The 13183-nt window shown below is 40.9% G+C and overlaps 1 protein-coding gene across 4 annotated transcripts in view; it reads right to left on the bottom strand.

Annotated features, from left to right (window-relative positions):
* FBLN5 (fibulin 5) overlaps positions 1-13183 on the bottom strand; it is a 56125-nt gene that overhangs the window by 28267 nt on the left and 14675 nt on the right. For all 4 annotated transcript variants that reach the window (XM_068192593.1, XM_068192591.1, XM_068192592.1 and 1 more), the window contains 2 exons: positions 11217-11268; positions 9822-10064 (listed from right to left, as the gene is read on the bottom strand). In XM_068192593.1, the coding sequence (XP_068048694.1) occupies positions 9822-10064; positions 11217-11268 (295 nt within the window). The remainder of the gene's footprint in view (positions 1-9821; positions 10065-11216; positions 11269-13183) is intronic.

Genomic DNA, 13183 nt, shown 5'->3' with positions numbered 1-13183 from the left:
CAGTAGGTTGGAGCCATTCTCAACAGAACATTCTGAAGTACCATTTGCTCTCTGTTATGGAATGAGAAGTCTTAGTAACACTGCCAGAAACTGCCTAATGCTACACTGCTCTTGATATCACTGCCTTCTATTGATCATCTTCCACCAGATGACCCTGTGTTCGGTTACCTTTTCACCTACTGCTGCATTCCAGACCCTTAATTTCCTGATCACAATTGTAGCTTTCCTAGACTTCTGTGTATTACTGTTTATACAATCTTCCCAATCAGTGTTACCTACAGATATGTTGGTTGTATCACAAAGCCAATTAATGCCTTTAATCCAACCAGCAATTTACTGACTCACAAGTTAATACTTCATTTACTTAGGGGGCTGAATGGAAAACAAAAATTTTACTCTCAAAAAAAAAAAAAAAAAAAAAAAGCAAGATCAAAATATTATAAAAAAGCAGATGTTAAAATTATTTTGTAGAAAAAACCAAAAGGAAACCAAAATCAAACAACACAGTCTCAGACTAAGTAGTAGATTGTGGATTGTTTCAGACCCTGCAAGTTTATGGTGCGTTCTTCTCCCTCTCCTCCTAGACTCTCCCTGTTTAGCTGAAGCACTTCTTTTATTTTCAGTATCTGATTGCTTCATGAATACAAACAGATTTATTCTCACTGTAGTAGCATGTAACTGATGTAGAGCTAATACATAGAAAAAACAAGAAAATTTTCCAGATGGACTTATGAGTTTGTATGTTCAAACTTGCAGATGCCCAAGAGAAGACACCATTCACACCCCAACTTTCAGTAAATGCTAAAGGTCTCTTCCTGAAAACCCAGACCCCTCAAGGGTTTCCAGATGATTGCTTGGATATTGAGATTCCTCAGAGAAGTAGTCCGTTCTGGAAGCAATATTGAGCAAAGAAGTCTGAGGTTGTACTGCCAGCCCATGACAAAGGCTGCAGACCAGACCAATGGGCATTTATACACTGAACTCCCATGGAGGATGTAGGTCAGTGAAAGCAGGGGACGTAACCAAGCTTCAGGGACCTGGGCCTGCATTTCAGCTGTCCTGACACCAATACTACTGCCTATCCTGTGCACCATCCTTCTCTTCACACTGCAGTGTAGTCTTATACCACAGAGCACCTGCAACCATGACTTACAGTTGAAAGAAGAGAAGGTTTTGCTGGTGTTAAAAATGAAGATGGATTTCAGCACATCTTGTCATCCCCAAGGGACAGAACATCCCAGAAAAGAGGCAGAATGTTGAAAAAACTGCCCTAAGCTGGGCTGGTTGTAACTCACATTTATCTTCTAGTAGCTTTATTTTCTTTGAAAAATTCTCTCATGTCATTGAAGTAGTAAAATGGGAAGGCAGAGAACTGGCAGATTAAGGGGCTGGAGTATGTTAAACTCCATGCAACTTCTTACTCCAGGCAGCTCTTCTATTTCTGTGTGGCAGCTCTGTCATGGGTCTGGTGTTTTAGGGACAGGACAAAAGAACAGTGCCAGCACATTATCACTTTCTATAGAGTCTGGCAAAACATATGGTCCATTTGGCTGATTTATACTGGAAAATAAGAGAATTAATATTTTCTATATATTTTGGCTTAATAGCTATATTGTGACATATAACCATGGCCAATTTCAGGCTGGAACCAAATGAAAAGAAACAAGACTGACCCAAAACATATAAGGGAGAGGCCAAGAAAAACAGTGACTTTTAAGTCATTGAGAACACTGCCATCTCTAGGCATTGTGGGTGATGCAAATATATGCAAAAATTGACAGAGGCCTGAGTAGAGTGCTGGTGCGATAAAGGGCACTGAAATAAATCAGCCTTCCAGGTGAGGAGAGAGTATCACATACTGAACTCTGCATATTATGCCACAGGAAGGTAGAGAAAGTGCCACTCATAGGAAAATGAGAGAAAAACAAGCCAAAGAGCTGACAGACTGGGGCAGTGTACTCATGACACCTGTCAGTTTTTCAGCACTGTTAAGTGATTTGATTTTCTTTTAAGCCCTGGAATTGTCTAGTTGGTGGGACTGCCTTGCATGACAGCTATTCCATAAAGGAAAGCTCATGAAATCTACCCCAGAGCAGACGGAGCTAATCGGTACATAGTGGCCTTAACTGATTTGGCACTGCTGAAATCCCTGGAAGCAAGACATAATAGAGGCAAGGCAGCAACAAAGCCCCACATATCAAACCACTGCTGGCAGTGAGTCTAAGGAATCACTCCGAGATTAATGGCAGGGTGCGAGCCCTGCCCTGGCCAGCACATGCCAGAGGATATGGCAGGCTGGGCATGATTACTGCTCCTCTGAATTGAGTCAGATGTAACCTCCTGCCAACCAGCTCTGGGTGACAACTGAAGCCTGTGTATTGTTTGGCTCAGAGCCCAGTGACCAATAACCCCCATTTCAGAGACCAAGCATAACGGAGGCCATTAAACCAGAGTATCAGTTGAACTTCTTTTCCTTGCATACCCTTTCCCTCTGTAGTCTACAGATCTCAAGGGAGATGAGATTCCTGGGTTCTTGCCACTTAGTATACCAAAGTATCATACAGTTCCAAGAAAGAGGGAAAATTGAAACACATGATGTGATAGAGAGGTCACAGTCTAGAAAGATTTCGACTTTCCTGTGTCTGGACTGCAGCCTGCACATCTAACAAGACGTAGACACTGTCCCTTCTGTGCTTATGCCCCTTCTCTGCACACAAACCCATTATGGTTTTTTTGTGACATGACCTGTTCTCATTCAGCTGTTCCCCTCAGTATACCACTGTGCTTCCCTCCTGGCTCACAGCTCAGTAGAAAAGAAACTAGAAAACATTCAATCACTCCCAAACAGCAGATGCACACTTCCACAGACAGAATCAGTTTAGCTCAAGGTAAAGTTGAAACCAAATTCAAACACTCCTGGTGGTCACAATTTTTAATCATAAGATGATGATCTGACCACCCGTCTATCCTGACCTTGAAATGTCAAGGAATGACACAAAATCTAGGAAATCCTTATTGTGGTATCAGTATTTTAGCAGGAGAAAAATATGGTACCTGACTGATCTTATGGTCTTACTGACCATAAGATACTTAAGGTTAAGTTCAAGACACCTTAAGTTAAACCTAATAAATTCACTACAAGAACTTCTGCTTTAAGATCTTCACCAAAGTCAATAGGGACTCTAATCATGGGTCTGAGTGTTTTTGTCTCCAGTTGTTGTTGTCCAACTACCTACCCAGTATGACTGTAGTTCATTCAAGATCAGTTGTGGCTATACTGTAGTTGCATTTATTCTGTTTTCACTTTTCACTTCATCACACATAAATACAGTCAGTCAGTGGTGCTTGACAGGCACTGACACGCAGAATGATGGGCTTGCTCCTGCTGTTACACTTTGGCTACTCAGGAGCTGGCTAGTTTTCATTCCAGTGAGGAGTGCCCATTTGCTTAATAACATGCCAGCATTATTGGCTTGCATGTTATATTTCTTGGTTCAATTCTACCCATTCCTTTGTTGGTAGTAGAAGTTTCACAAATAAATGAAGCACTTGCCTGTGCTTTAACCACCAGACTGTGTTCCTCCCACACTGCACTTAGGGAAGAATGAAAGCAGGAGCAAGCCAAGCCACAGAAGGTTCAGTTTACCATGCTACAGATCGACATGTACAGCAGCTTTTTCTATCAAGCTGACTTCTCGACTACAAATGGATTAACTTCAGTGAAAAACAGCATTTCGACCCTCATTCCTCATGGTAAGCTGGACAGGATCCTTTTACTGATGGTCAGATTTCTGTAGGAATGACTCTACTGATGCACCCTACTGTAGTGGCTGGATGAGTCTTGCCTTTCCTCAGCCCCTGCCCATTCTCTGTGCTGGTGCAATGGTTTCCTGAGGGAGGAAGGAGCTCTGACTGTTTTCAGATGTACCTTTTAACCCGCGATTATTTTATAGTTAACTCGTGATTATCTTTATGAAGATTGTTGGGATTGCGAATAGATCAGACCATCAGATCAGAAGCACAGAAGCTGGATCTAAAATATTTATAGTTATGTTTGTCTGGAGCTGTATAAAGTGGGTTTCTCCAATGGGGCAGGATTATGTTAAGTATGTCTGCACTCCAGGATGTGAATGATCCTTCTTTCATTACTCTCCTGACTTATGGTCTTGAGCCTTAATGTAAATAGTTTGTATTTTCCACATGTTTATTTTACCTGGCTTGTCTAGTCTCATTACATTAAATAATCAAGGGGAAACCAGCTTGAGTTGTGCTAAAACATGGAACAAATACAGCATAAGTAGAAGACGATTGAAAAAGTCCAGGATCAAACAGATACTGAAAGATTTTGTAGCACAGATATTCCTTGAAGCAAATTGGAGATACAGATAAAGGGCTTGGACTTCCCCTCTTCTCTGATCTATGCAGAAACACAGATAAAACTGGCCACTGAATTCCAGCCAGGTTAGTGCACTGATGTTGTGGCTTAGGAATGGCACTTTCCAATTTAGTACTTCCACTAAAAAAAACACAAGCTGCTCTCCCTCCCCGACTCCTGCTGGAGGCACAAAAGGCATCACACGTTGAGGTAAGAACAATGTACTGGAAACAGCAATGAGATAAGAAAATGAACAATAACAGCAATAATATTAATGACAAAAGTGTACAGAAGAGAGTGATTCACATGCAAAAATTCTCATTGCAGCCTGGACAATAAACAACTCTGGATGAATTTTCTCAGCTGGAAGGAACCCCTTCTTCCTGGAAGACACAGTCCCTTTGCCCACCCCCAGCAATGACACGAGGGGGTATAGAATAACTTCTGGGTCCTGGCCATGCCCCCTCCAGCTACTGCAAAAAATGAACCCTGTCCTGGCTGGAACCAGGACAGCTGGGGAAATAACTGTTATCCAAATATCTCACCTTGAGCTTCACTGCTGTAGAATTATTAAACTGGACCTTTTTCTCTTGTTTGTGTATCTTTACATGATACTCGCCTGGAAGTCACCTTCCCACCTATCATTCCCTTGTGAAATTAATCTTGATATCATCCTGAAAATGAATATTATTTCACTTTAGCCCCAAAATATCCAGTACAAAATCACAGAATCACAGAATCATTTGTTGGAAAGGATCTCTGAGACCATCGAGTGCAACCTTTGACCATGTTGTCCCCTAGACCATGGTACTGAGTGTCATGTCCAGGTATTTCTTGAGCACTTCCAGGGATGGTGACTCCAGGAATGGCATGCTTTATGGCAAAGCTGGGAACTGAACACAAACTCCTCCAACCCAGGCCTTAGCCACCAGCCATAAACTCTTGAGATGCTTGAGAGGAAACTTTCCCATTGCTATGGCAGCATAAGGTTTCAATTCACATCTCCTCCTACAAAGCCCACCAGGAAAACCATACTACAAGTAAAAGCTACATATCATGGCCCTTAATTTAATCAGGAGCTGTCAACTATTACCTATACTTTCAGAGCTCAGCCTCTCACAGAATCTGTTCTCATGTAATCTTTCCTTCATTTTTTGGTTAATTTGGACATGATGGCAGTCATTCCCTAACAGGGATCATGCATAACCTTCAGGAACTGGCCATCTGGAGCAGCAAAAGAGATTGTCCCACAGACCTCTTCAGGAAAAGAGCTGAACCAAATAGGGTTAAAAAAGGACATAGTGGGAGTGGATTCCATTTTTATTTACTTTATGCAAACCCTTGTAAGGCATAATCTCCTTGCTGCGTTTCCCTACTTTTCTTCCTCCTGTTTCTATATGCACAGAGAGGTCACTAGGAAAGTCATTAGGAGGAGGCAGCCTGGCTTGATGGCTAAGCCATTGGATAAGGAACTCTGGGCTCTATCCCAGCACAGCCATGAGCCTGATGCAAGACCTGGGCACCTCCTTTCAGTTCTCTGTCTCTTCATTTCCCTCCCCTTTCCCCACACAGGAACATCTGTTTCCTTCATTTTGCTTGAAAACTCATCTAGACATAGGCTGCTCTTAATGAGGTTGGGCACAAGTCAGGGCAGCACAATTGCAGCCTTGGATGTGGGGTTTAGGTATGCTTGCAATATAAATGATAATGATCTAAAACCCATCTGTGCAAAGGTAATCTTTTGAAGGAAGGAGTTTCACTCCACAAATGTAGGACTGGGGACCTATAGGTGGAGAATGTAGGAGGTCCTGCCAATCTCTGAGAAACGAGGAAAGCTGAAGCAATAACTACTGCACAAATGGGGCATGAAAACCAATTCTCTCTTGCACTTGGAGACAGCATCCTTCCATTTCCTTCTTCCTTTACCTTTTGCTGTAAAAATAACAATTATGTTTTGTTGTTTTTTTTTTAATTACCTCCTCTGCCCTCCTCCTTTCTCTCTGTATCTAGGTCATACTCATCTCACCTTGTTCTTGTACTTTTCCTAGCATTTACCTCTGTCTTTGAGGTCTGCTTTCTCTGAACTCTCTATTCAACCCTTTCCAACTCCATCATCTCCTCACACTGTGAGTTCACATTGTGAGTTTGCATTAATTGGAGAGAAAGCAATAATAAGAGCCCACCCAGTACAGTTCTTTCCACAATGCCCAGAAGGATCTGTGTTTGAGGCATGTTTTGAAGATCATTGTAAATCAGGAAACAGCAAGGTGGAGTGAAAGGAAACTGGAAAGAGCTCTCAGCTTACAAATGTATAATGCAAGAACACAGGCCCTCACTCCAGTAATCTGGAGCCAACAGTTACTAGACCAAGTTCCTTGTGCAAAAAGTCATTATTATGACTAACCATTCTGTATTTATAGAGAAGTAATGTTAGAAGACAAACAGTTCACACAGTGCTCTTGCACTAGATGTTCTTTGCTTTTTTCTGTATGTGGTCTTTTATTCCAACATTAATTAAGGCTATAAATCATTCCCAACCTGCTTTGGAATGATTTACAAAAACTCTGTGCTGTTGAAAACACAGACCACTTACATATACAGAATATAAAGCACTCAGCAACTCCAGGGGTAAAAAATACCACATATTAGGAATCAAACCCACAGAAGACTTAAGAAGTAATTATCATTAAAATATTTCTCTGTCTGCTGCCACAAATGGCTACAGGTACTTCTGCAGCACACAGAGGACACTGGACTGAGCAAAGCCATCACAGACAGGTGTCTTTGAGAGGCACTTGACCTAGGAAAGGTTTTGTTTTCATAAACAAAAGATCTGGAGATGAAAGAATCTTGGCAAGACTGAGTGGTGACCAGGATAGGGAAGGATCGTGGACACTTTACCACTATTTATGACCATCCAGGCCAGAAAGGATGAGGCCAAAAAGCTTGAAAGGGAGAAGAATGGATAATATCTCTTTTTTTGCTGCATGGAAACATATCAGCCCCACAAGGGGGAATGTTATGTGAACAGCCAGGGGTACACATTCCCTTGAGAGCCAAGGAATGTGGGGCCTTGGCAGGCAGGCCAGGTGCCAGACTGGGACAGAGCAACCTTCTTGCAGCCTCCCTACATTTTGTGGAGTGGTAGAAAAAAGAAATAGAAAGAACTTGTTAAAACTCACACAACTTTCAGATCAAATTTTTGTCCTGTTTCACTTTGGAAGTCTCTTGAACAACCTCAGTGCTCCAAATCTCCCAATCTCCCAGAAAATGCTTCTGTATTTAATAAGCTGTTTTGACTGAAATTCAAAGTGAAAGTAAAGATTTCTGTTGTCCTAGCAGTAGAAAATGCGACCCTGATCTGAAACTCCATATCTGACCAGACAAAAATGTGTAGTTTGTTAAAATCTGCAGATTGCTCAGACACATTGGCATGAGAATTCTGGTTCTCCTGTTGTCAATAGCAGAAAATATAATTATCTCTAATGGAAATATCTTTGACTAATTTTATTGGAAAAGAAGATGCTAGAGGGTGGTGTCTGAATACCAACATAACAAACCTGTTACATAGTGGCTCAGCTACTGGGCAAAATTACTTCTAGTTCATTCTTTTCAACCATTCCACCACAAAATTAGCCCTTGGAGTGCTTTTTAGCCTAAGAACATGCTGAATATGGACAAGGAGGTAAGCACAGAGCAACTGAAATACCATTAACATGAGTGATGCTTATTGGCTCATGGATGCCATAATCCTGTGGGTCAGATATTCCAGTCTGAATGACCTGGATAAAGTTTTGGTTGCTCCTGAGGATACTGTCAAGGTTCCCTGATGTCTTTACTCCAAGGACTTCAAGCATGGCACTGCACATAAGCCTGTTAACTGCTCCAGGAATCCTGACACACACAGATACAACAATAAATACTGCATCAAGATAGTGAATGTCTCCAGAGAATTTCATTAAATAAAAAAAGAAATCTAACCCAGCAGAGACCCCTGACAGGTCTTTTTTTCTTTTAGTTTTGTTTTTCTTCCTTTGTCACATCATCTACACAAATTCAAATCTGATATAGACTTATAAAACTGCTCCCAGCTTGCTGTGGTGCTCAAATGGCAGCCTGTCCTTTCCCATGCATTCTCATTAATGTCTCTCATCACTAAACTTTTTTTACAATTAAATCCCAAATATTTGAAAGTTAAAATGACAGAAGTGAACAGCCCTGGCTGAAAAAATATTAGTCCTCCCATTTCTGTCAGCATAGATAGGAACAAATGTGCCCTTTGAAGGCTGGAAATTTCACTGTAAAAGTTTCCTAAATTTTCCTGTTTTGATTGTTCTGGTTTGCATGGAGCAGACCAGACAGTATAATTCAGAGGTTTCATTTCCGCTTGCATTTCAGCACTTCTTTTCTACTAACTACCCCATTTACTGAATCATCTACAGCAAAGTGAGCAAAATGAAAACACTCCTGGAAATCTACAAATCAGTAGATAAAATAACAGGTTGATCAATTTGCTAAGATGAAAAGGACTAGAGGCCATTTTCAAAGAAGCGGATAGTGAAAATGCTTGTTTTTACAACAAACTCTTCAGTGATCCTAGGATTAAAAATCTCCTCAAAAAACTCCAAGATTTATGATTTTCCTTTTTTTTTTTTTTTTTAATTTTCCAGTCAGTATTACTGAGTATTACTGTGAGTGCTGATTAGAAAAAATATTTTTCCCACCTTGGAAAGGACAATGATTCAAATACAACAAATATGTCCCAAATTTTAGCTGAATTTAACTCCAGACTTTCAAAGCTCCTGTGAAGCTCTTGTGGTCTCCTCAGTAGGGCAACAAAGAAAGTGCATCATCTGCAACCAAGTCTCACCAGAAATTTCAGACATTAGGGTAGAATAAGCCCAAAAGACAAGTCAGTTTTAGCTCTTGTGTTTTTCTGCAGCAGTTTTGAAGTAACTGCTGTTCCTTAGTCTAAAGAGAGGCAAAATTCTCTGTTGAAAGCTCATGGCTTCTCTGGTTTAGGCTTTTTTTCTTGTCAGAGACCAGTTCACATACAGCCAAGAGATGAATGAAGTTTCCCCAGGCCCCACCTAACACTTCAAATGAAGGGCCACCTTCTCTCTCATGGACAGAATCATAAGCATAAAAATCATGCTTTTGTTGCACTGACAAATCACCTGCCATCAGATGGCTGTTTATCTCATAAAATCCTTACTTCTTTCATGGAAGTGGCTTTCCTGCTTAAATAATAGGACTGAGTCATATCTTAGTTTGCATTGAATAATGATGATATGAAACATACAGCTCGTATCCTTAAAAAAAATTTGACTTCAAAATACTGGGCTTGCAGCATTAGCTGAAGGACAACTGCAGGACAGTTGTTTCTGCAGTGTCAGACAAGCTTTAATATAAATGAAAATCTAGAAGAACGACTTCTACTACTTACCGGCACACTGATTGTTCTCATCCAGCTGGAAGCCGAAGCGGCAGATCAGAGGCCGGGTAACAGTGGGGTAGTTGGGAACGGGGCCGGGCGCTGGGGGCGGAGGGTAAACGTTGGAGTAGGGGCTCAGGTACGGTGATCGGTACACCGGGTTTGTTCGGGGCACACATAAATAGCCACCGTTCTGGTTGACACACACCATGTCTCCTCTGCAGGCTTCAGGAATAGTCCGACATTCATCAATGTCTGCAATGAAATTGCAAAGGTTTAAAGGGTGATTGCTCCTTAATGGGACCTATCAAAAAACAGTTAGCATGTTTCTTGCAAAACATTGCAAAAATAACTATATTCTCCATCAAAAAGGCTAATCCTTCCTTGTGGAGCCTCACTTTGAAGTTCAATTGTACTAAAACAGAAAACATCCCTTATATGCAACATACTCTGTGATCTAGTCTTTTTACTCCACTATTAGAGGATAGAAGGAGAGGACAAGGCCTGCTTTGCCATTCCATAGAAGTTTGGTTTAAACACTGATTTACACATGGCTGCAGCATGCTACTGTTCCTGCTGGAGGGTCTGTCCAAACCACAGCATGCAGATCAGGATTTCAGAAACTGCTGGTTTGGTCTGCTCAGCTGTGAAATTTGGATCCTGCTTTGGAAGTCTCGAGTTCCCTCCCTCTGAGTTAGGGATGCTTGGATCTGGGGACATAGTTCAGGCCTCTTTCTTGCTTTGATTGAGATTGTTGCTGAATTAAATTTAGAAAGATACAACTAGTTTAGCCAAATTGAGCATTCCCCTGGTTCTTGGGCCACAGAAACAGTAGGCTATAGCAGGGCAAACAATCTGCTGCAGGTTTTTCCCTTTCTGTTTGGGTGACTTTATTGCATGTAGAAGATGCTGCCCTGGAGACTGATTGACATTGACAAAAAGATGCTACTGGGCAAAGTGCAGATTTCCTTACACTACCTCAACTCAGTTTACTTGGAGTTTCAGTTTCTGAGGATGGAAGACTTTATTTGAGCCTACAGGTGGAGACAGGCAACAAAGACAATAAATCCTGAGTTTGAAGGAGAAAGAGGAGAGTGAAGAGCCCTCACCCTTTGGCAGCTACACTGAGCTCCTATCAAAATGCATCATTGTTGTTTGAGTAGCCCAGACAGCCTCCTGTTAGTATCTCAACAATGTCAAAGATCAGTGCTATGTAAAGGCACATACACACACACACACATATTTATATATACACATATTATTTGTATATACATGTATACAAACACATATTTGTCACAGAGTAAAAACTTTTCATCTAAAACATAGTAAGAACAACACCATGTTAACTCAATAAATTCAGGATTTCTGAACCCAAATTTAAATGTATTGATTTAACTGAAGTCCTACCTAAGCATTGCCCAGAGGCACGGTCCAGGTCAAACCCATTAGTGCATTGCTGCTAAAATGAGAGAAAAAAGGACACTCAGTGATGGTGAAATAAGAGGTTGGCAGAATCAAATGCTCATCTGGATTACTATGATTAATACAATTGTTCAGCATGATACAGTACATCAAAATAAAGTCCCTTCCCCAGAGGACAGTCAGCAAGCCATGAACCCGAGGCCTCAGCACAGGTTCCCCTTAGCTCAGGAGTGGCACCCTCAGGTGACGGCAGTGTCAGGCTGTTCCTCTGCCCAGGGGTCACCAATGTGTTAAGAGTACAGGGGTACAATGTGTTATGAGTTGTTAGCACAGAATTACAGTCTTCCAGTTTGGGGTCTTGTTTTTGCCAGAACAGGGGGGTTCATCCCAAGGTACTCGTTACATCTCTCACAGGCTCCCCAGACAGCCCATTCAGCACACAACACGTCAGGCATTGACTGAGCTGGAGCCACAGTGGAAACATAACCATCTTAAAAAAATAATGCTCTTCTTGTCCACCAAACCTTGTAATTTTTAGAGGATAAATCTTTATACAACATGTTATAGGCATTCAAGGTTACTGGAAGCCTTGTTCCTTCCTGTTCTGTGGTGTTAGTCATTATCAGGGCTGCAGCCTTGAGTCTTCAGTACCTCCTCAGTGACATCAGCATCTCTAAATTGGTGAAAGTCCTGGTGATATTGGTTTCAAAGCCTGTTAAAATTATTCCCTGCTCTTCCTAGTTTTTGAATGGGCCTCCAGCTATTTAGCAAGGGGCCAAGCAATTGACACAAGCACAAGATCTTCCAGTAAATAGGTTTTACTAGGCAATGTAAGCAAGAGATATCCAGAAAACAGGAACCACTGAAGCAACCAGAGGGCAGAGGGATGGAGTGTGTTCAAGATTCTTCCTTTTTTGTTGTTTATTAATGATAAGACACTTATTTTTGGACTTTATAGAAGAAATAAATAGAAAAGTAAAGTACTTGATGATTTTGGAAAAGTAGTAAGGTGTATATGGGAGACAAAGGGTTGGAGGGGTGAGTCAATGGAAGTGGGTCCTTGCAGGAACCAGGGACAGGACATGAAGTGAAACACATGGCACTGTTTGGACTGCACCTGCCACTTGCACATATGAATACATAAAACCACTACTAGAAGTGTCAGACAAGTATGGAGGAATTCTGCCTTCATTTGTTTTGGCATTCCAAGATGTTTTGGTACCATGTTGTGGAAAGCCAAGATAGTCTAATGGGAGAATGTATAATCACCCTCATGTTTTAAAGAATGTATGTACTCTACCTTTTGCTCTCCTTTTTGTGTACATACACTATGCCTAGGTTAGCTGGAAAAGCTGAAATAGTTAACAAAATAATTTTGTTTTGGTCAAAAAATGAAGATTCAGAAACACCGAAACTGCTGTAGAACTGGTTTCAACAACTTTCTAGAGCTTTATTCTAGAAAAGATTCCAATATTGTCAAAATTACCAGTTTCAGTATCTTCAGAAAGAACTCATTGCTGTCGTTTCGCTTCAAGTTGCTTTTTCAAAGTAACTTCAAAAATTAATTAATGCTACAAGATGTTTTTATAAAAATTCTAATGTAAACAATATTTTTTAAATTATAAAAACAAACCCTTAAAGACATCTCAAAAATTCTTCAGGGGCATGAAAAGCATTCCCCATACAGATCCAATAATCACAAAAATATCAATAAGCATGACTTGTGCAGGAAATTTTCAATGTAATAGAAGAAAAACAGCTACATTTCAGAGGCTTTTGGCAGAGGTATTTAGAAACACAGCTCTGGACACCAAATATATCTGGACTATCAACTAGAAATCCAAACATCATGCCTTTAGGAACAGTTTTTCCTGTTTTAAAGTTACTTGGAGCCCAAGCACACAAAGAACTAATGATTCTGCTATTTCAAGAACTGGACTGCTTTACTTCCA

Source organism: Anomalospiza imberbis, chromosome 6 (genome assembly GCF_031753505.1).
Source record: "Anomalospiza imberbis isolate Cuckoo-Finch-1a 21T00152 chromosome 6, ASM3175350v1, whole genome shotgun sequence".
In the NCBI taxonomy this organism is placed as follows: Eukaryota; Metazoa; Chordata; class Aves; order Passeriformes; family Viduidae; genus Anomalospiza; species Anomalospiza imberbis.
This window is presented reverse-complemented; position numbering and strand designations above follow the sequence as displayed.